Source organism: Macaca nemestrina, chromosome 11 (assembly GCF_043159975.1).
Source record: "Macaca nemestrina isolate mMacNem1 chromosome 11, mMacNem.hap1, whole genome shotgun sequence".
NCBI classification, from domain to species: domain Eukaryota; kingdom Metazoa; phylum Chordata; class Mammalia; order Primates; family Cercopithecidae; genus Macaca; species Macaca nemestrina.
Window position 1 is genome coordinate 111,841,128 of NC_092135.1, and position 27,829 is coordinate 111,868,956.

General features: G+C 35.9%; 1 protein-coding gene and 1 long non-coding RNA gene across 5 annotated transcripts in view; one reads left to right on the forward strand and one right to left on the reverse strand.

Annotated features, from left to right (window-relative positions):
* Window positions 1–27,829, forward strand: part of LOC105481157 (sperm associated antigen 16) — a 1,164,883-nt gene that overhangs the window by 563,489 nt on the left and 573,565 nt on the right. For all 4 annotated transcript variants that reach the window (XM_071073329.1, XM_071073330.1, XM_011740504.2 and 1 more), the window contains exon 11: window positions 20,520–20,663. In XM_071073329.1, coding sequence (XP_070929430.1) covers window positions 20,520–20,663 — 144 coding nt within the window. The remainder of the gene's footprint in view (window positions 1–20,519; window positions 20,664–27,829) is intronic.
* LOC139357209 (uncharacterized) lies at window positions 22,806–26,331 on the reverse strand. Its single transcript, XR_011610014.1, has 4 exons — window positions 26,245–26,331; window positions 25,401–25,481; window positions 23,459–23,515; window positions 22,806–22,891 (listed from the first exon to the last, which is right to left on the reverse strand). It is a non-coding gene; the product is annotated as an uncharacterized lncRNA (long non-coding RNA).

The window sequence follows — 27,829 nt, forward strand, 5'->3', positions numbered from 1 at the left end:
ATCAGGAGCTACCAAAAAATTCCAAGATCAAATCCAGCCCCAAGATTATGAAAGCCGTATTATTTTAGTCTTTCAAATGCCAGTGTTTGTCTTTTTTCTCAAGTTTTTCTAATGCAGAGAGTCAATAAACACCCATCTAGGCCGGGCAGGGTGGCTCACACCTGTAATCCCAGCACTTTGGGAGGCTGAAGCGGGTTGATCACCTGAGTTCAGAAGTTTGAAACCAGCCTTGACAACATGGTGCAAACCTGTCTCTACTAAAAATACAAAAATTAGCTAGGTGTGGTGGCGTGCACCTGTAATCCTGGCTACTTGGGAGGCTGAGGCAGGAGAATCTCTAGAACCCAGGAGGCAGAGGTTACAGTGAGCCAAGATCGCACCACTGCACTCCAGTCTGGGTGACAGAGTGAGACTCCATTTCAAAAAAAAAAACAAACGAGAAAACCCCCTTCTTTTTTGGTCAAGAACTCACTATGACCTAAGTTAGGATTATTATCATTATAGTAATGTAATATAAAAATTATTAAAATTTTAATTATTTAGGACCATTTGCAAAAGCTGTGGATTGTTTGTAGTTCAGATTGGCAAGTATGGGTGACAGTAATGTTAGAAATAAGAAAGCTAAAACCTAAAGGTCAAAAACCTAGTTGCCTTCTCATTATTGTTGTCATGTCTTCAGATCGTCAGAGGACAGAGGGTTAGAACAAAGAACACTCAGCTTGAGTAAAGGTTTTCTACTTCACTTGACATTTCCAGTAACTTAGTAGCATGACCAGTGAAACCTGAAGTAATGAATGGGAGAAGTTAGCAGGGAAGGAGTATTGAACACAAAAGTTTTGTCTCAGCCTAATTAACATTCAGAGATCAGATGGAAAAGATGGAGTCAAAAAGGAGGAGAAAAGTTACTAGGAAATTATCATAATTGGTAAAAAGGAACTGTAATTGATAGAAAGGAAGAAACACAGTGATTTCGGCTATCTAGCCAGACTGAAGGATCTTAAGCAAATGATTTGGGAATTTCTAACAGGTAACAGATGATTAAGTCAATAAATTAATTCATGCCAAATTTGAAAAATATAACATTTCATATAATATTCACCAGTTTTCAGAAGGCAAAATTAAATACTTCAGATTATAAATCTAACAACACAGAAAAGACATTTTATGTTATTCTTTTTTGATTTATGAGGACTTAGACTTATAATAGCCAATAAATGCCAACTGATTATTAATAAGGTGTAGGGTCTGAGGAGCATAAATTGTTTTAAAATTAGTTTTAAATATTCATAGTTATAGCCAGTTTTTTACTGTCTTTACCAATGAAAGGAAACAATGTCATAAAGTAACTATTTTTAATGTTTTTCGTCATTCATCTTTATGTAATATTACTTTTTGAAATTGATTTGCTTTCCAAATTAAAGGTTGTCGTAGGATAATAGCAAAATTGTTTTGCATACATAGCCATACAAATAAATTGGAAACAGAGGATATGATCCCAAAATACACAAAGTGGCAGTGAAGAGTGAATCTGGAATTCAACATTTTTCACAATGCATATATAACATGGTATATTTGGATAAAACATTCTTTAAATGGGCAATCTCTTCTGGCTCCATTGTCCTATGACTATAATTCTAAATGCTGTACTTTCTAAGGTAGCTTAAATACTTTCTCCTGAGAAAATTGTCATTAAAAGCAAGTACATATAATATCTAATAAAAAAGGTTTTATATTATTGCTATTTTGTTTTACATATCTAGTTATTATAGTTTTGTTTTGTTTTGTTTTCTGAGATGGAGTCTCCTGCTGTCGCCCAGGCCAGAGTGCAGTGGCACGATATTGGCTCACTGCAGCCTTCGCCTCCCAGGTTCAAATGATTCTCCTGCCTCAGCCTCCCGAGTAGCTGGGACTACAGGCATCCACCACCATGCCCAGCTAATTTTTGTACTTTTAGTAGAGTCGGGGTTTCACCATGTTGGCCAGGATCGTCTCGATATCTTGACCTCGTGATCCATCTGCCTCGGCCTCTCAAAGTGCTGGGATTACAGGCGTGAGCCACCATGCGTGGCCCTCTATTCTTAATCGTAATGAAAATGAACAGTGTTAATAAGTTCAAAGCAATATGTACACAAAGAATTTCTTCTTTCAATAACAATAAATGGGTAAAATAAGTAAAGAACAACTTTTATGATACAAAGTGTTATAAAATGCATGTGTATCAGTTAACTTTCATCACCTCAACCCTTTGTTAAAAACAAAAACAAAATGCCATAAAACCTCAGTGGCACACAATGGTAAGGATTTGAAGCTCAGGCATCCCATGTAGTCAGCTGGGCCATTCTGTTGTTTGTAGCTGGGCTCAGCTGGATGGTTATTCTGGTCTTAACTGAATTCACTCAGATGTGTGGATCAGCTGATTTGGTTTGATGTGGAAATCAGGACATTTTCACTCTGCTCTATGTCTCTCATCCTCTGTCAGACTAGGACAGGTAGATATCTTCTCATGATGAAAGTGGGGTTGGGGTAGCAGCGGGAAAGGGCAAGCCTAATCATACAAATACTTTCCAAGTCTCTTGAGTGTGATACATTTACTAGCATTTCATTGGCTAGTGCAAGTCATTAATCAGTCAGATAATTTGAGATAAATTCATGTGCCTTAATTATTTTTATAAGTTAAAACATATCAACAATGATCCAAACTATTTTTTTAAACTACTGTTATTTTTAAGATTGTTGAAAACTGTTCTGAAAATTAGTTTCACATTTATCTTTTAGGGAAAAGGAGTTTACCACTGATAATCCAAAAATATGATAAAATCAGTTGAAGCCTGTTTAGAAAGATTTAGAACTTATAAGTACATACATATTATACTAAAGTATAAATTACATATAATGTAGTATAATATATACATGTGTATGTATATATCCCTGCTGAAATTACCTGCGAGTAGTACCTGAAGAAACTCCTCTTAGAATAAGATGTATTTTAACATTTCATTGTAGTGGAAGTTAAAGTAGCTTATTTTACTCACCTTTTTTGACTATAGTTTTTCTGACTCAATTACAATGTTCCTGTGTGGTTCAAAACCAATAAAAATATCATTAGTAAAACCAGTCCATGTCATAAAATTGTATTCCATCTAGTTAATTTGACACAAAATAATATAATTATAAATAAAATTATAATTGAGTTATTTTTATTGGAAACAGTCTAGTACAGTGAGACCCCTTTATCTTATATTTAAAATATTAGAAACTATAATTTCATATTCCATGTGATATATGTATTTTAATTTTAATTTAATTTCCTTTGTTACTCACTGCTAGACTGTATCTGTTTTCTATTGCTGCTATAAGAAATTAGCACCAAGTTAGTGACTTAAACACTAATTTATTGTCTTACAGTTATGTAGGTCAGAAATTCATGCAGGCTCAATGGCTTCTGCTGCTTAGAATCTCAGCAAAATCAAACAGTCAGCAGGTCTAGTCTCTTATCTGGAGGCTATGAGGTAGAGTGTGCTTCCCATCTCATCCAGGCTGTGGGCAGACTTCAGGTTTAGTGGTTGTAGAAGCGAGCTTCCTGTTTCCTTGCTGGCTGTCAGGTGGAGTACTTGTCAACTTCCAGAGGACATCCTGTTTCATGACTCTTTCCACCATTCCTTCATCTTCAAAACAGGCAAGGTGGATTAAGTGTCCTCATGCTTTGAATCTCTCTGACCTACCCTTTGTCTCATTTAATTTCCCTTGCTTATAGGGACTGCTGTAATAAGACTAAACCCACCCCTCAGGATAATTTTCCTATTTTAAGCATATTCACAGGTTCCAGAGGTTTTGACATGGACATTGTGTTATGCAATTATTGCACTGCTATGAAGAAATACCTGGGTATTTTATAAAGAAAAGAGGTATAATTGGTTCATACTTCTACGGTTTTATGAGAAACATGGTGCTGGGCATCTGTTCAGCTTCTGCTGAAACCTCAGGGAGCTTTTAATCAGGGTGGAAGGCAAAGAGGGGCTGACATATCACATGGCAAAAGCAAGAGCAAGAGAGAAAGACTGAAGGAGGGAGGTGTCACACACTTTTGAACAACCAGATCTCTTGGGAACTAAGAGGGAGAGCTCAGTTAGCACCAGAGGGATGGTCCAAGCCATTCCTGATGGACCCAGCTCCATGATCCAAACATCCCAAACCAGGCCCCAACTTCAGTAATGGGGATTACATTTCAATATGAGATTTGGGTGGGGACAAACATCCGAACCATTTGATTCTTATGCATTCGTATGCCTACATAAGTTAGGTAGTCAGAGGACAACAGGATCCAGGCAGAGTTTAAACAAGCAGATTAAGGAGACAGAAACAGTACAGCAGACACAGACCTCTCCTGATTACTCTTACAGTGAGATTCTCTCTCCTTGATAAGGATAACAAAATGTTATAATATAAATGAATCACACACACACACACACACACACACACACACAGGCATATAGTACAAAAAGTAACTGGAGGCAGTGCCATATGTTATAGAGGAAGCTTTGGGTAATTTTGAGAGGGATGTGTGCTGCAGACGTTTAGTGCTGAAATAAGGCGAGTAATTTGAGTTATTTATTAAAAGAGAGATGATTAAGCTGTGTGATTGAGAGAATTGGGAATGGTTCATACCTTTTATTTATTTCCCTGAATTTGGTAAAACTCAGTGTAGATAAGAAATTATGCAACTGAATATCTGTGGAGTCACTCCTGTTTGGCTTGTAGAAATGGAAGCTCTAGCTCTTGTCTGGATTGTAGCAAGTTGCTGTTTAGATGCTCCCTCTGTCCTCTTTTCCTACCCACAGTGAGTAGATGGGAGTCAATAGATATCTCTTTATTTTTGCTTGTTTCACATGAATTAGAAGAAAAAAGATGTCAGCAGAATTTAAGATGCAGAGATAACTGCATGGAAGTAAAAGACATATGAAGTGATATCCTACTGCATGACAGATTATCAGGACTCATTTCAGGTCTGTTTCTTGGTTTTCTTAATTTGTCATTGTTTGGACCCATTTCTGGATACTAAGCTTCCTGTTTTGGATTTATGTCTCACAGCCTTATATGTTCATCAGTTTTCACCTTGGCTGAATTGGCCGCCCAATCCTTCCCCTTAAACATGTACTTTTCATTCCATTTATCAATTCTAGCTATATCTATCTGGTTGCCACCCCGGAATTCAACTTATTTGTGTTTGTGGAGTAATTTTTAACAACTTTACCAAAGTGTTTTTATAATCCCAATTTATACCCCTGTTCCCTTCTTCCCATCCTATTTCCTTCCTACCATCTACTGGAAACTGATGCCAGTTATCGCCCCTTGCAGCTCTTCAACTTCCCCTTGCCAGCATCTCAAATTACATATAGTGAGTGCCAAACCCAGAGATTTGATCTATTCCTCTTGTTCACAACAGTTTCTGCGCAAGGTCTATGACGCAACTGAAATATGATAATAGAAACTTATTCACAGTCTTAGGAATTTTTTTTAGTGTAGAAATTGAGACTCAGATTGACATATATATAACTTTTTAAAATTTCAATATGTGCCTCAAATTCCAAACCTTATGGGTTTGTGTTGCTATAAAGCAATACCTGAGGGTGAGTAATTTATAAAGAAAAAAAGATGTATTTTTTTCACAATTCTGGATGGTTGGAAAGTTCAAGATTGTACATCTGCATCTGGTGAGGACCTCAGGCTGCTGCCACTCTTGGCATAAGGTGACAGAGAGCCAGCTTGTGCACAGACCACATGGCAGGACATGAACCAAGAGGAAGAGCGGGGAGGTACCAGGCTCTTTTTAAGAACTAGCCCATGCAGGAACGAATAGAGTTAGAACTAACACACCACTGTGATAATGGCCCCACAACATCCTTGAAGGATCCACCCCCATGGCCCAAACACCTCCTACTTAGGCCCCACCTCCCAACCCAACCAAACTGGGGATAACATTTCAACATGAGATGGAAACAAAACATATCCAAACCATAAGTTTGAGTATACTTCAATGATAAAAAAATTAATATTGGCTTTCTAATTTATTTACAAAATAGATACAAAAGTCATTATATGTCATTACAATAATCATATTGGCTTGTGGTATCTAATAAATTGGAGCCACATTGAAGTGAATTCTGTACTGTACTTCAGCATGTAAATTCACCTGAATTTTATGTATTCAGTTGTAATTCTTCCAGTTATTTCTAGACTATATGTAGTTTATATTTCTAAATATCCTCCTTGAAAAGACATTTTTCATGTTAAAGTCCTTACCATAAGGAAGTTTGACATTCCAAATAATCTACTCTTTGCCACTAATATAATAAGGAGATATGAAATGGAAAATTTTACATTCATAACAACACAAAATTCTTATAAATTGCTGAAACATGAAGTAACCAAATAAACTTTATTATTGAAATGGTTTTCTTTAGAACATAAATGTGTAATGTATCTTTTCAAACTTGTTAAATCATAAAGAAGTACAGTGATTTTGTAACATGAACCACAGTATATATAAAACTACGTAGCATAAAATGTTCAGCTGCTAAGGTAGCAGGAAGGTTCCAGGAGATAATTTCATAAGTCTGGAAGTAATTCACCTGCTTCATTGATTGTCTTCATTTCATTTACCAAAATAGTAGGTCTTGATTCTCCTGTCTTTAGAGTTTACAAATTTCCTTTAGTCGAATCTGTGTGTTTTGAAATGGTATTTCTTTTGTGTATTAGAAAGTTGAATAACTTTGAAGAAAATGGAAATGACATTATGTGGACTGTAGGAAAACTAGAAAGATGCGATATCTTTCTTTATAAGGGTCAGGACCGGCACTACCATAACAAAGGCATGTTAATAAGAGAAAAGCAAAACAAATTTGTTTAGTCCAAGTTTTACATGACAGAGAAACCTTCAAAAATGAAAACCTAAAACCCAGGGAAAACTGTGTATGTTTAGGCTCGATGAAGAATGGACAGTCAAGTAGAAATGTGATTGGACAAAAATGTGATTGGACAAAAATGTGATTGCTCTAATGATAATAACCTGGAAGGGGAAACGCAGAGAGGCCTGACGGTTCAGATTCTTCTGTCCTGCCTGTATAGCATTTCTTCCTTTCGAGTACAGGGCAGGACCTCTCCGGAATGAAGATCTTTAAGGAAAATAAGAGAAGGTTTTATGGCTTGCTTTGTAGGAGGGGGGTTCTAGTTTCTAAGACCCACCTTTGGGAAGAGAAATTCTGATTTTTATGATTTTCTTCCGGGTAGAAAGAGGGATGGGAGACAGGAGGGCAAGAGAATGTGTGCTGATGAGGTTTGATCAGTGGTGACTTAAGAAAGATTATTAGGCTGCTTATTTGCTTATATGTTGACTTTCCATAAATGATGTTTGAGTTGAATGTTGTAAAATGTAAGTCTTTATATTTTTATTTTCACTTTGGGTTTTATTTTTTTTCTTATAACAAACCAGTCTACTAATTTCCAAGGAACATTTATATTAGTATATTTAAAAGGCCAAAATAGTATTACCCTTATTTAATAATTAATTTAATCACAGTTAGCTAAAATTTAGCTTTATCCAACATGAAGACTTTTCCTAGAGAAGCGCTTATATTCAGAATTAAACTAAAATTTTAGTTCAGAAGTATAAAATGTTGCTATCTAATTTAAGAATAAAATACAAGTTTTTAGAAAGTTGTGTGGAAAGTTTTACATGAGACGAGAAAGACCAAAGGATTGATACCATGTTTAAAAAGATTTCGGTTGAATCTGTAAACTAATAATATAGGCCAGCTGTGGTGGCTCATACCTGTAATCCCAGCACTTTGGCAGGCCAAAGCTGTCAGATTATTTGAGGTCAGGAGTTCGAGACCAGCCTGACCAACATGATAAAACCCCATCTCTACTAAAATACAAAAATTAGGCATGGTGGCGGGTGCCTGTAATCTCAACTACTAGAGAGTCTGAGGCAGGAGAATCACTTTAACCCAGGAGGCGGAGATTGCAGTGAGCCAAGATTGCGCCACTGCACTCCAGCCTGGGTGATAGAGTGAGACTCCCTCTTAAAATAAAAGTAAACTGTTAATTTGGATGAATGTTACAATGTTCTATAACATGGGTGAAATTTAATCACAGTACCATTGAGTATTAAGTCTAAGTCACTACATAAGGCCTTTCCCTACATTTGAACCAGAGCAGATATTTGGTCTCAGCTGCCTCTTACCTTGCCAATGATTGGGATTAACACTACTAGCCAGGGGGCAAGGCGTACACAGTATGTATAAGGTTGGAAGAACATTGAACAAGACAAGAAAACTGAAGCTTTAGCTTTTATGACTACCCTCTAGGGCATTATTAATAAGTCCACAAACTGTGAAAAAAACTGTAAAAATGCTCCACTCTAGTAAAAAATAAAAGGACAGTGCTACTTTCTAGATCCTAATGATGTAAATCCTGCTGTGCTTTGAATAAAACCTATAATCTCACAGTATTTAAAACTTAAAGTGCTGGGGAAGTATTAAGATTTCATTTTTTTTCACATTTACTTAGCTGTCTTCTGAAAATGAATAAGATCCACTGTCTTATTTTGACAGATTTTAAATTATTATGTTTTGTATACACATTTGTTTTGTGGCTTTTATTGCATTTGCATTTCACCTTGGCACTTTTTAAGTACACTTAATTATTAAATATTTTTTAATGGCGAGGACAACTATGAGTTGACCTTTCCTGAAGATAGTGGTGACAATGCCAATATACTAAAGCGACATCTGCCATAATGATGAGGAGCCGTAGTTTAAATAGATCTGGGTTGCTACTATACTTTCCAAGTTAGTGTCCTAGTTTCTTCTCTTGTTTCTCACTTTCCATTTTCCACAGAGCAGCTACAGATATCTTTTTTAAAATACATCAATCATATATAATTCTCCTACTTAAAACCGTGAAATGATCTTAGGAGAAATTTAGTTGTCTTTCCTCAGTCCAAAAGCCCTACAAAGCCTGACTTTGGTACTTGCCTTCCTCTTGCTCTCTATTCATCCTCAACATAGTCCTCCTCACTTGTTCTCTTCAGTCACCTTGGCTTTCCTTCTGTCCCTTGAGTGCACCACCTCCTTGCAGCCTTAGCACTTTTGCACTTGCAGTCACTTGTGACTGACACCATCTGCCCTTAGACCATCCCAAAGGTACTTCTTCCTTGTCATTCTGGTCTCAGTTATGAGGTCATGTTTTCAATGTGGGCTCCCCTGACCACCTCATCAAAAATAACATTCTCCCTCAACTTATTATATCACTTTACTACATTTTCTTTACAGCTGAGTTATTTTGTTCAGTTATTTTCTGATTTGTTCTCCCCTACACATAGGTAAGTTTCCTGAGGGTGATGCCTTTGTATTGCATACTACATCATAGGCTATAAACACATATTTGCTGGAATAATTAAAAAATTCCATGTTAAAGTACTTTATATAAATGCTGATGTACATCACGATATAAGATGCAGTTTTTAGCTGAGCAACAGTCAGACAACTCCATTTTATTTATTTGTCCTGGCAACCTGAATAAAAGCATACGTAATCTGTGAGTGTGTATTGCCTTTAAGGACAAGCACATAAGTGGTCATCTAATGTTCACAGGGCACAAGTTTTGATACTGATTTATTTTCCACCCACTGTGCATCTGTTGTGGCAATAATTAGAGCCTGTGAACTGAAGTGAAGGAAACATTTACAATGCTGAATAACCTAAAGGGAAGAAAAGGGTATCTAATTAGTCTTTCTTGTGACAATCTTTTTTTGGATTAATATTCTTTTCTTTTGAAAAGTCTAACAGTGGTGCTTATGTCACCGACTCTACTGATAATTAATAGTGTTCACCATACACCTACACATACTCCCTCCAAAATATCCTTGTGTAATGCCACTACTGGGAAGAACAATTTCAATTAGAGGGAAGAGCTTTTGAAGTGTATATCATGTGGTCTATTATAAGAAATGTGTCCTATTATAAACGAAAAAAATCTCTGCCATAACATAATATTTTATGCAACGTGCCTGGTATGTTATTTAACAAAACATTTTATGGATACTTCATTAGGACATGACTTGATTAAGAAGCAGGACTAGTATTCACCCACATTGTCTTTTCTTGAATCTCTAAGATGTGTTCCTGTATGATTTTCACCCTACTTATAAGCTTATTAACTTAGGAATGTGGTGACAGGGCCTTTGTCTTTGAATCTTGTAATTATAATTAATAGTAAGTTAAAGGGAAGTAGAAAGCTCATATTCAAAGTTTGAAGTAAAATGAGTTTGTGGCACTTAGGGCAGGTGCCAGGAAGAAATTAAGCAAAAGCTTGTTATTCTTATTTATTAGAACTTTGGGATGACATCTTTGAGGATGAAAGTCATTTTATGTTTACAAGAGGGAGACCTATTTGCAGACAAAGCTTGAGGAAAGGTATCCTGCTATCTTCAGCTCCGCATCCCTTTTCCCCCAAAATCAGCAACGACTTTGTGCCAGTTGCATACTTGCAAGTAAGGATAGGAGTGAATCTGTACATACTCTCCGCTGTTTCCCTCAGTGTGTTCCTGAAATCCCTATCATGAAAGAAACAACCACAAAATCCCTTATATTCACTTGTGAAAGTGTTATTTATGATGCTACATTTTTGTCAGAGAGTGACTTAACATCATATTAAACACAGCAGTGTCCAGTGTTTATCAAAACTAAGAGAAAACATCATTTAATTGTAAATACCTACAATTTTAAGTAGTGAATGTCCTACCCATGGTCTTTAAAAGAAGAGCATATGAATGATAGATGTTAACTATATGAAGGGCCAAATTACAATGAAGTTCAATAATGTTGAATAATAGTAATAACAGTTGACATTTGTGGAAAGTTGACAAATGCTCAGATAATTGTTCTAACTACTTTACATATATCAACTTATTTTATACTCAAATGCCCTGATAGATCAGTATTTTTGCCCTGTTTTCACAAATAAGAAAGCTGAGCTGTACGACATACTCAGCTGGTAATTAAGTTGCGGGCCATTCTTCAAATCTAGGCAGGCAGGTCCCAGGGACCCTGTCTCTCTGTGCTATGATAATGTTCACTAAATTTTCATTATGTGTCTAGCACTATTCTAAGTCCTGTACAAGTATTAACTTTAAAAATTCCCATAATAAGCTTTTGTGATCAATACTACAGTAGTCCCATTTCTTCAGGTGAGGTACCTGACAAAAATGCCGATAAGGAAATTTATCAAAGAATGTCTAGCTAGCTAACACTGGAGCAAGAGTTAAAACTCACATCTTACTCTAGAGACCATGCTCTTAAACGTTAGTCTACTCCACGTCATGCAAATGTTTAGGGATCAGCAAACTATGGCCCACAGGCCAAACCTAGCCCACCAACTGGTTTTGTGACTAGTTTTATTGGAATACATCCTTAATCCTTAACAGTAGTTATAACCTTTTACACATGGTTAGAAAATAACAACAAAAAAAAGACCAGTTCTTTAGAAAATTCAAAATGCATCTCAATAAATCCCCTAGACATACATAAAACTACATTCTTTGCTCTTGCTTTCATCTAAAAAAGAAAAGTCAACAGAGGTATTGAGCTAACTCTACTTAAGTATACGGACTTGAGACAGTTCACTCAAGTTCGTGTATTCTGGCTTTGCTACTTCCTAGTTTTGTGACCTTGGGTGGATCACTTAACCTCTGTGTGTCCCAGTTCTTCCACCTGGAAAAATGGGGATAGTGGTAAACATACTCATAGGAGAACAGGAATATCTCATTTTATCGCACTTCACTTTACTGCATTTCATAGATAATGCTTTTTTTCCTAACTGAAGTATACTAGTTAATACTCACGCTGTTATAAAGACATACCTGAGACTGGGAAATTTATAAAGAAAAGAGGTTTAATTGGCTCACAGTTCTGCATGGCTGGGGAGGCCACAGGAAATTCACAATCATGGCAGAAGGCACCTCTTCACAGGGCAGCAGGAGAGGGAATGAGAGCAGAGTGGAGAGGGAAGTCCCATATGAAACCATCAGATCTCATAAGAACTCACTCACTATCATCAGAACAGCATGGGGGAAACCACCCCCATGATTCAATTTTCTCCACCTGGTGCTGCCCTTGACATGTGGGGATTATTACAATTCAAGGTGAGATTTGGGTGGGTATACAGAGCCAAACCATATCATTTTACCCTGGCCCCTCCCAAATCTCATGCCCTCAAATTGCAAAACACAATCATGTCCTTCCCAGCCCCCAAAGTCTCAACTCATTTCAGCATTAACTAAGAAGTCCAAGTCCAAAGTCTCATCTGAGACAAGTTCCTTCTGCCTATGAGCATGTAAAATTAAAAGCAAGTTAGTTACTTCCTAGACACACTGGGGATACAGGCAGTTGGTAAATACACCCATTCCAGATGGGAGAAATTGGACAAAACAAAGAGTCTACAGGTGCCATGCAAGTCCAAAATCCAATAGGGCAGTCATTAAACCTTAAAGTTCCGAAATGATCTCTTTGACTCCATGTCTCACATCCAGATCACATTGATGCAAGGGGTGGACTCCCATAGCCTTGGGCAGCTCCACCCCTGTGACTTTACAGGGTACAGCCCCCTCCCAGCTACTTTCATGGGTATTGAGTGCCTGCAGCTTTTCCAGGTGCACAGTGCAAGCTGTCAGTAAACTTAGCATTCAGGGGTCTGAAGGACAGTGGCCCTCTTCTCACAGCTCCATTAGGCAGTGCCCCAGTTGGAACTGTTTGTGGGGGCTCCAAACCCACATTTCCCTTCCACATTGCCCTAGCAGAGGTTCTCCATGAGGAATCCACCCTACAGCAAACTTCTGCCTGGACATCCAGACATGTTTATACATCTTCTGAAATCTAGGCAGAGGTTCCCAAACCTCAATTCTTGACTTCTGCTCCCCTGCAGGCCCAACACATATAAGTTGCCAAGGTTTGGGTCTTGCACCCTCTGAAGCAAAGGCCTGAGTTGTATGTTGACCCCTGGCACTGAGTCCCAAGACTGCACAAAGCAGCAAGGCTCTGAGCATGGCCCATGGAACCATTTTTTCCTCTTAGGCCTCTGAGCTTGTGATGGGAAGGAGTCCTGTGAAGACCTCTGACATGCCCTGGAAACATTTTCCGCATCATCTTGGTGATTAACATTTGGCTCCTCATTGCTTATGCAAATTTCTGCAACCAGCTTGAATTTCTCCTCATAAAATGGGTTTTTCTTTTCTATCTCATCATCAGGCTGCAAATTTTCTGAGCTTGTATGCTCTGCCTCCCTTTTAAACATAAGTTCCAATTCCAAACCATATCTTTGTGAATGCATAAAACTGCATGCTTTTAAGAGCACTCAAGTCAAATGTTTTGCTGCTTAGAAATTTCTTCTGCCAGATACCCTAAATCATCTCTCTCAAGTTCAAAGTTCCACAGATCTCCAGGGCGGGGGCAAAATGCTGCCAGTCTCTTTACTAAAGCATAGCAAGAGTCACGTTTATTCCAGTTCCCAACAGGTTCCTCATCTCCATCTGAGACCGCCTCAACCTGGACTTCATTGTTCATATCAATAGCAGCATTTTAGTCAAAGCCATTCAACAAGTCTCTAGGAAGTTCCAAATATTCCCACAACTTCATGTCTTCTTCTGAGTCCTCCAAACTGTTCCAACCTCTGCCTGTTACCCAGTTTCTAAGTTGCTTCCACATTTTCAGGTATCTTTACAGCAGCATCCCACTCTCTGTGGTACTAATTTACATTATTAGTTTATTCTCACGCTGCTATAAAGACATACCCAAGACTGGGTAATTTATAAAGGAAAGAGGTTTAATTGACACATAGTTCTGCATGGCTGGGGAGGCCTCAAGAAACTTAAAATTATGGTTGAAGGCACCTCTTCACAAGGTAGCGAGAGAGAGAATGAGAGCAGAGTGAAGAGAGAAGCCCCATATGAAACAATCAAATCTCGTGAGAACTCACTATTATGAAAACAGCATGAGGGAAACCACCCCTGTGATTCAATTTTCTGCACCTGGTCTTGCCCTTGACATGTGGGGAGTATTACAATTCAAGGTGAGATTTGGGTGGGGACACAGAGCCAAACCACATCATGAAGGTTGGTGGCAACCCTGCATGAAGCAAGTTTATTAGCACCATTTTTTTCCAACAGTGTGAGCTCACTTCATATTTCTGTGCCACGTTTTGATAATTCTTCCAATATTTCAAACTTGTTCATTACTGTTATGTCTGTTATGGCGATGTATGATTGGTGATCTTTGACATTACTATTTTAATTCTTTTGGGATGCCAAGAACCACGCCCATATAAGACCACAAACTTAATTGATAAATGTTGGTTTGTTCTGACTGTTCCACATGTTGGCCATTTCCTCATTTCTCTTCCCTTTGTCAGGCCTCCCTATTGCCTGAGACACAACAATATTGAAATGAGGCCACTTAATAACCCTACAGTGGTCTCTACATGTTCAAGTGAAAGGCGGAGTTGCATGTCTCTCAAATTAAATGCTAGAAATGATTAAGTGTAGTAAGGAAGGTATGGTGAAAGCTGAGATAGACTGAAAGCTGGGCCTCTTAAGCCAAACAGCTAGCCAAGTTGTGCATGCAAGAGAAAAGTTCTGGAAAGAAATTAAAAGGTCTACCATGAACACACAAATGACAAGAAAGCAAAACAGCCTTATTGCTGACATGAGAAAGTTTTAATGGTCTATATAAAAGATGAAACCAACCGCAACATTCCCTTAAGCCAAAGCCAAATCCAGAGCAAGGCCCTAACTAACTTTCTTCAGTTCTACAAAGGCTGGTAAGTGAGAAAGCTGCAAAGGAAAAGTTTGAAGCTAGCAGAGTTTGGTTCATGAGGTTTGAGGAAGGAAGCTATCTCCATAACATAAAAGTGTAAGGTGAAGCAACAAGTGCTGAAGTAGAAGCTATAACAAGTTATCCAGAAGATGTAGCTAAGATAATGAAGGTGACTAAACTAAAAAATCATCAGCATAGGGTGTGGTGGCTCATACCTGTAATCCCAGCACTTTGGGAGGCCAAGGAGGATGGGTGGCCTGAAGTCAGGAATTAGAGACCAGCCTGGCAAACATGGCAAAACCCTGTCTCTACCAAATATACAAAAATTAGTCAGGCATGGTGGCGGGTGGCTAATCTCAGCTACTCGGGAGGCTGAAGCTGGAAAATTGCTTGAACCCGGGAGGCGGAGGTTGCAGTGAGCCGAGATCACTCTACTGCATTCCAGCCTGGGTGACAGAGAGAGACTCTAATCTCAAAAACAAAAAAACAAAAAAAAAATTATTCAGCATAAACAGCCCTTTATTGGAAGAATATGTTATTTAAAACTCTTAAAGCTAGAAAGGTGAAGTCGATGCTTGGCTTCAACACTCCACATGACAGGATGACTCTCTTGTTAGGGGCTAATGCAGCTGGTAACTTTAAGTTGAAGCCAATGCTCATTGACCATTTTGGAAATCCTAGGACCTTTAAGATTATGCTAAATCTATTTTCCATATGTGACAACAAAACCCAGATGACAGCCCATTTGTTTACAGCATGGTTTAATGAATATTTTAAGCCCACCTTTGAGACCTACTGTTCAAAAAAAAAAAAATGATTCTTTACAAAATACTACTTCTCATTGAAAATGCACCTGGTCACTCAAGAACTGTGATGAAGATGTACAAGGAGACAAATGTTATTTTCATGCCTGCTGACAGAACATCAATTCTGCATCCCATGGGATCAATGAGTAATTTCAACTTTCAATTCTTATTTTTAAAAAAATACGTTTTGTAAGGCTATAGCTGCCATAGACAGTGATTCCTCTGATGGATCTGGGCAAAGTAAACTGAAAACCTTCTGGAAAGAGACTTTCATGATTCATAGGAAGAGATCAAAATATAAACATTAACAGAAGTTTGAAAGAAGTTGATGCCAACCCTCATGGATGACTTTGAGAGGTTCAAGACTTCTGTGGAGGAAGTCACATCAGATGTGATAGATATAGAAAAATAACCATAATTAGAAGTGCATCCTGAAAATGTGATTCAATTGCTGCAATTTTATGATAAAACTTGAATGGATAAAGAGTTGCTTCTTATTGATAAGCAAAGAAAGTAGTTTCTTGGGATGGAATCTACTCCTGGTGATGATGCTGTGAACACTGTTGAAATAACAAGGAAGGATTTAAAATATTTCATAAACATATTTGATAAAGATGTTTGAGAGGGTTGACTCCAATTTTGAAAGAAGTTTCACTGTGGATAAAATGCTATCAGTATCACATGCTACTGAGAAATCTTTTTGAAATGAAAAGTACATCAATGTGGCAAACTTCATTGTTGTCTTATTTTCAGAAATTGCTACAACCATCTAGCCTTCAGGAACCACAACTCTGATTGGTCAGCAGTCATCAACATCAAGGCAAGACCCTCCACCAGCAGAAAGCTTATGACTGGATGAATGTTAAGATGATCATCATTTTTTAGCAATAAAGTATTTTTTCATTGTCATTTGAGGCATAATGCTATTATGTAGTTAATACACTATAGTATAGGGTAAACATAACTTTTATATGTACTAGGAAACCAAAAAGTTTGTATGACTTACTTTATTGTGATATTCACTTTATTGAGATTGTCTGAAACCAAGATTGTCTGATACCTGGAGTATCTCCAAGGTATGCCTGTATTATAGCCACTGAATGAATTTATGTATGCAATTTTGGGAAGAGGAACTGACTCCTATAAAGTATTAGTTAGTACTCCTATTCTTCAGCTTCTTCAAAAGACTGATTCAGAGGTAAACAAAGTTGAGCCCTGAGTATAACTGGGTAAATTTTTAATGAATTAAAAGCCTATGGAATCAATGATTATTAAGTATTGTTCTACATTTATTTTTAGAGACCTCTATGATAAAAGATAAAAACTCAGCCGGGCGCAGTGACTCATGCCGGTAATTCCAGCACTTTGGCTGGCCGAGGTGGGTGAATCAAGAGGTCAGGAGTTTGAGACCAGCCTGACAAACATGGTGAAATTCCGTCTCTACTAAAAACACAAACGTTAGCCGGATGTGGTGGCATGTGCCTGTAATCCCAGCTATTCAGGAGGCTAAGGCAGGAGAATTGCTTGAACTTGGGAGGGGGAGGTTGCAGTGAGCTGAGATTGCACCGCTGTACTCCAGTCTGGGCAACAGAGCGAGACTCTGTCTCAAAAAAAAAAAAAAAAAAAAGTCAATGCCCTCAGACACCTTGATGTGTAATACTGGACTTGTACTATTAGCACAAGAAAATAAAGATCTTAAAGATCTTGTTAAGTGCAGCATGTACATCTGCACAGAAACTTATATAGACAAATTGTAGGAGAGGCTCTCCTCCCTTGGTTTCTCCTGCAGTACCAGAGCATATTAACTGTAAAGAGCAGGGTCTTCTAACCCCTCTAAGACTATTGTGTCTGGTGGTACTGAGCTCTGATACAATACGCTGACAATTCCTAAATTGGTTCTTCACCTCAGGGTTTAATAATGACTAAATGACTTAAGCATTTACTGGGTATGATAATAGTTACATCCAAGCTCTGTAATAGGAATTATTGATGTTTCTAGTACACATAGAAATAACAAATGATTGAATATTCATACTAAGTAGGAGTAGCTAAAATTATGAGTCTTAAAGCCAAGTCATACTGGGTTCAAAGTTGGTTTCCATTCACTACCAAAGGTAAGCTTGGGCAATTTACATGGCATTTCTACTAACTCTATTTATGGCATAAAATAACAATACTGATAGTACCAACATCAATCACTAAGTCATGTATTTGATGAATATTTATTGAATAGCTACTATGTGCCAGCCACTATTGGGGTTGAGCATACAGCAAACAACACAGATATGAACCCCGACTCTTTTGAGCTTTCATTTCATTTGTAAGAACTAAGCATTTAGTACCAGGTATGGGGCACATTAAATTTTCAATGTTAAGTATCATTACCATTAGTTAATTATGATGATGATGATGACATTATGTCTCATTATGGAGTTGAGAATAACAGTTTCTGTATGTGGGAAAATATTTCTGGTCCACGGCCCTTAAACTGTGCTTCCCTCCCACAGGGGTGATTTGAACTGAGATTTGGAACTCCTCACTGGGGTTCTTTATCGCTATGTCCACTATTTGCTGATGCACTTATTCCATGAATAATTCAAAATCATGTATTTATTAATGTATTATCAAAGCATTAAATTCCTTTCTATATATGCTGAAAATATTTCTATTCAGCTAAAGAGCATTTTATGCCTGGCTGAAATGTGTATAGAATTATCCACAAAGTCATTTACAGATATATATATATATATATATATATATATATCTGTGTGTATATATGCATGTATATATGTGTATATATGTATACATGTGTATATATGTATATATGTGTATATATGTATACATGTGTATATATGTGTGTATATACACACACATGCATGTGTGTACATGTATGTATCTATGCCAGTGTTAGAAAAGGAATACATGGACAAAGGAATCAGAGTGTGATTAGGAGGATCAGTCCATGTGGAATGGGAGTCAAAGTTGTTTAAGGCGTCACAGAGGAGGCCACAAAGTGGAGGGGATGAGACGAGTCAGAAAAAAGTACTTCCAAAACTGATTAGCTATCAATGGGTTTGTATTTATATTTTTGCCTTAACTTCTACAAATAGCTCCTCTCACAAAAGTCATTTTGGAAACTTATCTTTCAAAGTTCGTAAAAACATCAATGATTTTAGTTATCTTCACTTAAAGAGGGTAATTTATCATCTGGTCAAGTGTGCGTGTGTCTGCCAGGAAAGCTGTGAGCCAACATACATCATACTCAGTAGCTTCAAGGATTCGGTTTGCCTTCTTGTGTGTATTTGAATACAGAATTCATTTTAATCTGACATTTTTTACCTCTCATCATATTTTTCTTCTAATTAAGTTCTATAAATGTATCTTCTATCCGGTTTGAGCAGTAATAAATTCTTTACTTAAATTGGCCTTCTGAAAGTCACAAACCAACATTATGATGAATTGCAAAATGAATAATTTCCCTTCCACTGTGTTTATTTTGAGCAGCAAAATGCTGGAGAAAAATGAAAAAATGTTTCACTAGAAAGAAGGCCATGCCCATAGTGGTTACATGGCTTTGACCTGAATGCTGCTAATGTTGAAGCCAGTAAATTCCTAAAACTGTGTAGGTCTAATTTAAAAATAATTTTTCAGTTGATAATTTTAGAGTTTAATGATATTAATGTAAGGTATAAATAATGAGATATGGTTTGCTCTCATGTAAGCCTGGAGTTAGTTAGCCATGTTGGTGTGGACTAGAGCCATGATTTCTTTGGGAAATGTATTTCTTAAAACCCATATTTCAGCAGAAAAGAACGAGACCATTTATAGAATAGACTAAGGGAAAAATGAACATGTGATTGCTATTTTTTAAATCATCATATGTCTTACCGAACTACATAGGCAAGTAAATGTATTATGTCTTTGAGTTTAGATGGCCAAATTGAAATTGAACAATTTGTTACTAATATTTAGGTTGGAATTTTAATAGGTGCTTAACATTGGACATATCTGTTCCCATTACATTGTAAGGCATAGATGATACTTTATATAAATAAGATTAAAGCATTACCATAGATAAAATATCAGACATTAACCTTGTATACTTTGATTTTAAAATAGTTAAGCTCCAGTATTAAAATAGCCACAGTGATCAGAGTCCAGTTCAAATAATAGTGCTTAATGTGTTAATCATTAATCTTACATACTTCTTTCTTATTTCCCTCTATGCCTGTATGGAGTGGGAATTGCCTTCTGAATCTTGAATTCATTACTGTAATTTGTGTACCGTGCATTGACTGAAGCCAATTTAAGTGGTATTTTAGGATAGAATTTTAGTTCCTTCACTTTGTGTAGATAGTGGGCCATGGAGTTAATGTTTCATTTATAGTATTTATTACAGAACCATGATGATGTGGTTATGATTCATGATCTTTTCCTGGATAATGGCTGATTTAAGACACATGATAGTTTGAAAAGAATGTTGATGTTCTATAGTAACCATGACCACTGGTCCAAATATCCCAACATAAACATGCCATTGGCATAATTTTTCTTCCCTTAAAGAAAAACCAGAATTACTCTTTTCAAACCAGAATTAGATATGCACAATCACCTAAACCAACCACTTTGTCTTGCAAATGAGGAATCCGAGATCCAGTGAAGCTGATTAGATTGATGGAGATCAGAAAGCTATTAGTGTTAGAGCTATAGCAGGGATACAGAACCTGCTTCCTCTTATTTTTGGGGCCAGTACTCTCAAAACTATCCTGCCTTGCTAATATCGGATAACCACTGCCATTTCATTTATTCACGTCCTGAAAACTCTTTTTTCTTTTTCCTTGTGCAGTGTCTCCATGCACCCCCACAAAGACATCCTAGTCTCCTGTGGCGAGGACCGACTCTGGAAGGTGTTGGGCCTTCCAAAAGGCAACGTGCTTCTCACGGGATTTGGCCACACTGATTGGCTTTCAGACTGCTGCTTCCATCCAAGGTCAGTGCACAGGACTCCTAGAAATAGCCTAATCTCTCTAGGAACGTGCTTGTTTACTCTGTTTCCGCACTCTGCTGTCTTTGATGATCTTTTTCTTTCTGCAACAACACATCCTGCACTGAATTTCGAAGTGTATAGACAAATTCCCCCTTGGTTTTCATTATATTGACTTTTGACTGTTTTTGATATTTGGTACGTGTAAAACTTAGTCCACATACTTATGCATTTAACCAGAGGAATAAGCTTCTCAGGACAAGCATTATTAACATTCCTTGTGCTCACAAGCCCTGACAAGGCACAGAGATTTCTAGTCAATAATGCATGCTAGAATTTACTTTTGTTAATCTTTGGAGTTTTCCTTTTAGAGTTAATTTATGTACCAAAAAGAATCAGAGAGCAGTGATCAATTGCTTTAAAAATTCAGTGACACTCAAGGTATTAAAAAGAACAAAGTAGTACTGAAAACACTGGGCCCTGTAATTTTTGAAATTCACTGAACCTAAATTCATTTATACCTAAAAGACCAAGGACACAGAAGGGAGAACATTCTTAAAGACACAGATAGAAAACTGTCCATAGTTCCTTGTGGCCCCTTCCTACCGCCAATCTTGTTTTCTGTTCATCATTCTTCTTGGATCTGCTTCTTTCTAAAACTCTCTGGCCTGACTACTTTTGGTAACCCATAGTTCTTTGTGCTTTTCTAAACCATTCTATTTGGAAATTTTGTTCTTGGGAAGATTTCTTATGATTTATTTTCATGTTTTCACTCAACTCCTTTTTAAAATCAATTTTTCTTTTATCTTTGCTATGAATGTCTATGAAATTAGATAGAACATTTTTACTTAAATTTAGAAATTTGTAAGTTAATGACAAGAGTAAACTAAGTTTGTTTTTAACTTCTGAATATCTTTCCAAAGTATAATTTATCTTTAGTACTAGATGTTTGACCCTAATTTATGAACAGGCAGTGTATTCCATATCCAGTATGTAAATTAAACAGAGCCTTGCCACCCTCTCACCTCTTAGGAACATAAAACCCATGTTTCAGGCAGCGACAATACAATTAGAAGTATTGCTTATCGCTTATGTAGCTACTGGGCATACTAATCAGATTTTGATAATGCCCTGTTACCATGACAGCCAGTGACTCAGAGATTTTCTCATTAGTGTTTGACCAGCAATGGTCCTTTTAATAGATCTTCCTCTTTCCCATTCAATTACTGAAATTAATATGAGGTGAGATACATCATTATTCACTTATAATATGAATTTACATTTAGCAATTTCTTACGGCAGAATTGTAGTAAAATACTGCTATACTGTTTGCTTTTTTTCAGTGCATGAGACAAATATAAGGGGAGAAAATAAACATAACCATAAGTGTTTTTAAATGAGAAATATTGAATAGCAAATGTTCTTTTTGTAGAATTAATAAAAAAAAATTATTAAAAACAACAACAAGGTCTATTTTGGTTTATTTGTGATGAGACACATTCTGAAAGTGTTTACATCTCAGACCACAAACATTTTATAATCCTTGTATGCAAACCAACACTAAATAGCATATAAATATGAAAAAAAATATATGTACCTACAGATAATGTTGATGGATTTAAAGTTGTTGAAATTTATGTTTCCTAGAATTTAAATTTGTAATATTTGATTTTTGGTTTGGTTTATGTAATTTGGTCAGTAAGAAAAGATAGTTAATTACTGAAGATAATATATTTCCTAACTGATGGTATACTTTGTCTATAATTTAAAAATCAAACCTAAAATAAGTTTGACTTAAATATTTTACTCTAATCTGTAGTTGAATCTTCAGTGAATATAATTATAGTCTTCAGAGTCCAGCTCTGGGCTCTGGTTGATTCTGCTTTCTTGGAACCCTAGTGTGGACACAGTATATACTAACTTTTATTTTCCTCCTATACACTTCACACAAGAAACATAAACTTTTTCTTTTTTTCCTTTCCTTTGTTTTTCGCATTTCCTTTATTTTTAATTTCAGTTGCTTCTAGTTGAATGTTTTCTCTAACTTCCAGCTGGATGCATTCCTGACTACAATGGTAGCTGACACTGTCAGGCACTGTCTCTTCTGCAATGATGACATATTCACATTTTGTTTGGAGGTCAATTAATCTTTGACATGATTGTGGTTCACCTTGACTGACATCAATCATTCTTCTTTGTCCTATTTCTCATATCATAGCCGACATCTCAAGTGCCTAATAATAAATACAACAGGCATAGTAATACTCATATCAGGCAAAAGAAGAGTGACAGGTTAAAAAAATGAATTGAGGGGATAACTGACACTTGAGAATCCAGCTAATATGATGTCGAAATATATAAAACAAAAAATCTCATAAAACAAGATGATAGTAAAAAAATATAATGATCAGAAAGACTTCAAGGTACCTCTTTCAACTTTTAATCTGTCAAGTAAACAAAATTATAGTGGAATTAGGAGAATTAATATGATAGTAAATATAGTTAATAGTATATATTTACCTCTGTACAAGGAGAGAATATAAATTTTTTAGTTCATTTATGGTTTAATTTTCAAAAAGGCATAAATTCTTTACCCAAAATCTAGCATAAATTCCTCATAGTATAAATTATACAACCCATAATTTATGACCAAGATTCAATGATAAAAGGTGAAATGAAGTTAATAACCATTAATGAGAGTAATCACAAATTATTAAGACACATGTAAATGAATACTGAGTCGAAGAGGAACTATAAACTTTCATTACATAGTTGGTAAACATTACAACTACAACACTTACCAAATTTATGAGATGTATCCAAAGCTGTATTCAGAGTAAAATTCATAGCTTTAAATTCTTTATCATTAAATAAGAAAAAAAGAAAATAAGCGGATTATGAATTCAAATTGAAAAAAACAATGAAATACAAAAAGCAAAAGAAAAATCAATGAAAATTAGAAATTAATAAATTAGAATAGATATATATTTATGTATATGTTATATATCGATGAAAACTTCTGAACTTATATATATAATATATAAACAGTTATATATAAATTAAATATCCATATACATACAAATAATAGACATATATACATGCACATATATATGTAATTTCAGAAGTTTTCTGTCCTCAAGGGGAAAAATAATGAAGAAGCTACAATACATTAGATATCCCGGAAAACTGCTGAAAATATGTTAATAAGTGAGGAAACATTAATATAAATAGCAACTTGGAAGGAGTTAGTACTGGATATACAGAAACTAGAATATATATGCACTTCAATTTTTTAGGAAATAATAAATCTCTATGAGAGTAAACATTATCAATACTAAATCAAGATGGAAGAAAAACCTGGACTAGATTAAAAACAGTTGAAGAAACTGAGTTTTAAAGTTTTACCTTGCTTGCCCATCTTTAGCAGTTTTATGAGTGAGATTTTAGAAACTTACCAAAACAAACAAACAAAAAAAAATAAAGAAAAAAGAGTGTTAGAATAAAACAGGTAATTTTTAGGTTCATTATCTAGCCCAAGGACAGAAAAAAATAAAAGAGAAATTCATTACTGGTTTTAAAAATAGAGCATAAGCATAATTTTAAACCTAACAGATATAGTACTCACATGGTAACCCGAGACCCATTTCACTATTATGAATGCAAAACTTTAAAAAATGATACAGAAAATGAAATTCAGCTGTATGTTTAAAAAGAGCAATATACAATGACCAAGTAAGATTTGTACTTGGAAAACATGAAATACATAAATGAACTGACTATGAGGACATCATATAATAAATTATACTAATAGATATTGAAGCTTACTTTAAAAAGTGGCATAAATCTAGCAACTATACCTGTCAATACACATATGTTTGCATACATTGTTAGGTTCCATGTGTTGGAATTGATTAGGGGAATAGATTTTGGAACAGCTAAAAACTATTAATAAGATCTACTAGGTGAATGTCAAACCTAGATATCATGAAGCTTAATGAGTGAAAAGCAGAATGGTGCTTACAGGAAATAGCTCAAGAGGGGAACATAAAACCAAACAGGTAAAAATGTAGATAATCTCCAAAGTCAAAACAGGAGCAAGAGTCCAAGCTAATATCTGTCTATGGAAGCTTAATTACTTCTCCAGTTGGTGTTTACTCTCTTTAAATGTTGACTACATATTTTCTTTTTTTTCCCCTTAATAATAATGACTACTTTTTGTTGCAACACTAACACCATCTTACATATTTGTAACTCAAAAAATGAATGTGGAAATCCTGTAAGTTTTATACAAATATAATGCAGACTATACAAACAGAAGACATTTAAAAATGTGCAAGTCTTCAAAACACTGCATTTCCTCAAAATAATACTAGACACATAACCGATTATTTCTATCTATTGTTTACAGTGGAATTGGTTCTGTTTATATCTAAGATTTTAATTTCCTCAGTAGGACTTGTCTATCCAGATCTTTTTAAAGAAGGACATGGATAACTTTCATTACTGTGTAACTCGTCATTATTACATATTTACCACTAGATGGAGGTTATATATCGGGAAGATAAAGCACCCTTTGCATTTACTTGGTAGACTGATGGAAGTGTTGGTAGCTGTTGAAAGTGATTCATCAATCATTGAAAATGATAAATGAATGGAACAATGCAGGGACTGTGCATTAGCGCAATCTTTGCACTACTGAAAGAAGAAAACGTACATTGCCAAAAAGTGGGAACATAAACATACCCCAGTGCAAGGTAGAGGTCATACGGGTGGCCCGTTTTAGAATGCTAGCTTCACCGTTGCTAGTCTTTTCAGGTTTCTCTTCTGTGAAATAGAAAGGATAATGATGTCTACTTTGTAGTTTGATTGTGAAGACTAATGTTATAATATCTGAAAAACACAAATATGATTGCTAGGCACACATATGCTCAATAAGTGTTAGCTATCATCATATTTTTCATTGATACAAATTTTAGAACTTAAAAAGATAGCTCAAACATTGTTATAAAACTGGCAGCCACACAATGGGCTACGAAGGGAAGAAGCAATTTTGTTTCTGGATTATACAAAATCCTGTTGGAAAAATGATATGCAACCATCGATATTAGTTGGTAAAATTGTGTCTAAAATTCATCCCCAGTAAATGATGAAGATAGTTATAAACTGAAAACCAAATTCATTTACTTCAAAATGTATGTTATCTAGCTGTTCTCAGCTCATAAAATGTAAATATTTCTTTAAAATTGTGCCAAACTCATCCTATTTTTTTAATAAAAATGAGAAATAATTCTGCATGTTTCATATTTTTTTAAGATTTTAGATTACGTTTTAGAAGGAAAACAAATTTGGCCAGAAACATCAACAGAATTCCATTTTAAAATCATCTTTTTGATTTGTTTTTTGCACAATATAAAAAATCCAGTGGTTGAACTTCCTTATCCACAGGCATGTTCTATTTTTGGCCCATTTAGACCAGCTTTGGCCAACAAAAACACAGAGTTACATAATCAATATTCAGGTTAATAATGTTAGATCAGTAAAACTCATGTTACATTACTTAATAATTTATTAGTTGGTCTTTACCTACCAGAGGACTGCTTCATAAGAGTAATGTCCAGTTCACCAACGCTTGGAGTTGCATTTTCTTCTGTATGACCACAGCTTACTATGTGAAACAGCATGTAATTCCCCACATATCTCGCTAAGCGAAAGCAGTTGGATTAGTGGTTTAAACAATTTCACAGTGCCACGTTTTATCCTGAGTTCCCTGCTTGAGTCAGAAATAGAGCTGACAGCATCCTGTTAAACAGAACTTCTATCCTTAGGAGCTGATTTATGAATTGTGAATAAATGGACCTCTCCAAAATACCTCATATTCTCTCTTCACTGTACAAGCTACCTATTCACATATTTATGTAGTGCCTAAAACCATAGTATGAAAATCCCTTGACAAGTACATTATTTAGATTTTTAAAAAATATATATACATGGGACTGGGCACGGTGGCTCACACCTGTAATCCCAACACTTTGGGAGGCCAAGGCGGGTGGATCACCTGAGGTCAGGATTTCAAGACCAGCCTGGCCAACATGCTGAAACCTCATCTCCACTAAAAATATCAAAAATTAGCCGGGCGTAGTGGCCGGCACCTATAATCCCAACTACTCAGGAGGCTGAGACAGGAGAATCACTTGAACCCAGGAGGCGGAGGTTGCAGTGAGTCAAGATCGCACCATTGCACTCCAGTCTAGGCAACAAGAGTGAAAGGTCGTCTCAAAAAATATATATATATATGTATGTGTGTGTGTGTGTGTGTGTGTGTGTGTGTATGTGTATACATATATACACACGGAAAACTTTTTATTTGGTATAAGCTAAAAGTTAAGAGTACAAATTTCAAATTATTTTTAAGAATACAGATATTGATATATTATCTCTCTAAAGATTATGATGTCTTCTTTCTTCCTGAGCTGCAGAAGTAGCTGTTTCATAATCTGGAAAATGTAATAGACTTTTATTAAGACAATTTTGACATGTCCCTGTTAAGTAATAATATTCAACTTTATATTCTTTGCAGAGGTATATATTATGCTTCTGTTCTTAATGTAGTTATCTTTATGTGAAGGGGCTAAGCATTAAAAATAACAGTATACTTCTTTAAGTAGTTTTTTTTTTTTTGTCTAATTCTAAAAGTAACACAGGATCATCACAGAGAAAAGTGTTAAAAAGAAAATAGATATTTCTCACAGTCCCACAACTCAATGAAAACCACATTTTCATTGTAAAACCAAACTTGCAAGCGTTAATTTTAGATTTATACACATTTACAAATGCCCTTATAATAAGGTCCATACGTATAGTAGTTACCTGCTTAATATTTGATCAGCTAATGTTGAAGAGGGACATTTGGAAAGGAGATAACCTTTAGATGTATCTGCATTGGGGAAGGCCTTGTTTGAATGTTGACATCAGTTACCTTTTAAACAGCAACTGCCATATGTCAAGTGTTGCAATTGTACGTGGCAATTATAATGCTTTGTATATTTACGATGCTGCTTTCTCTTCCTCAATTTATAGAAATACTACATACTCTGTGTCCTTTTTATTCATAGTTAAATTGAGGCCATATAACTGATCTCTGGCCAGAGAAATGTGAATGAAAGTCACATTTT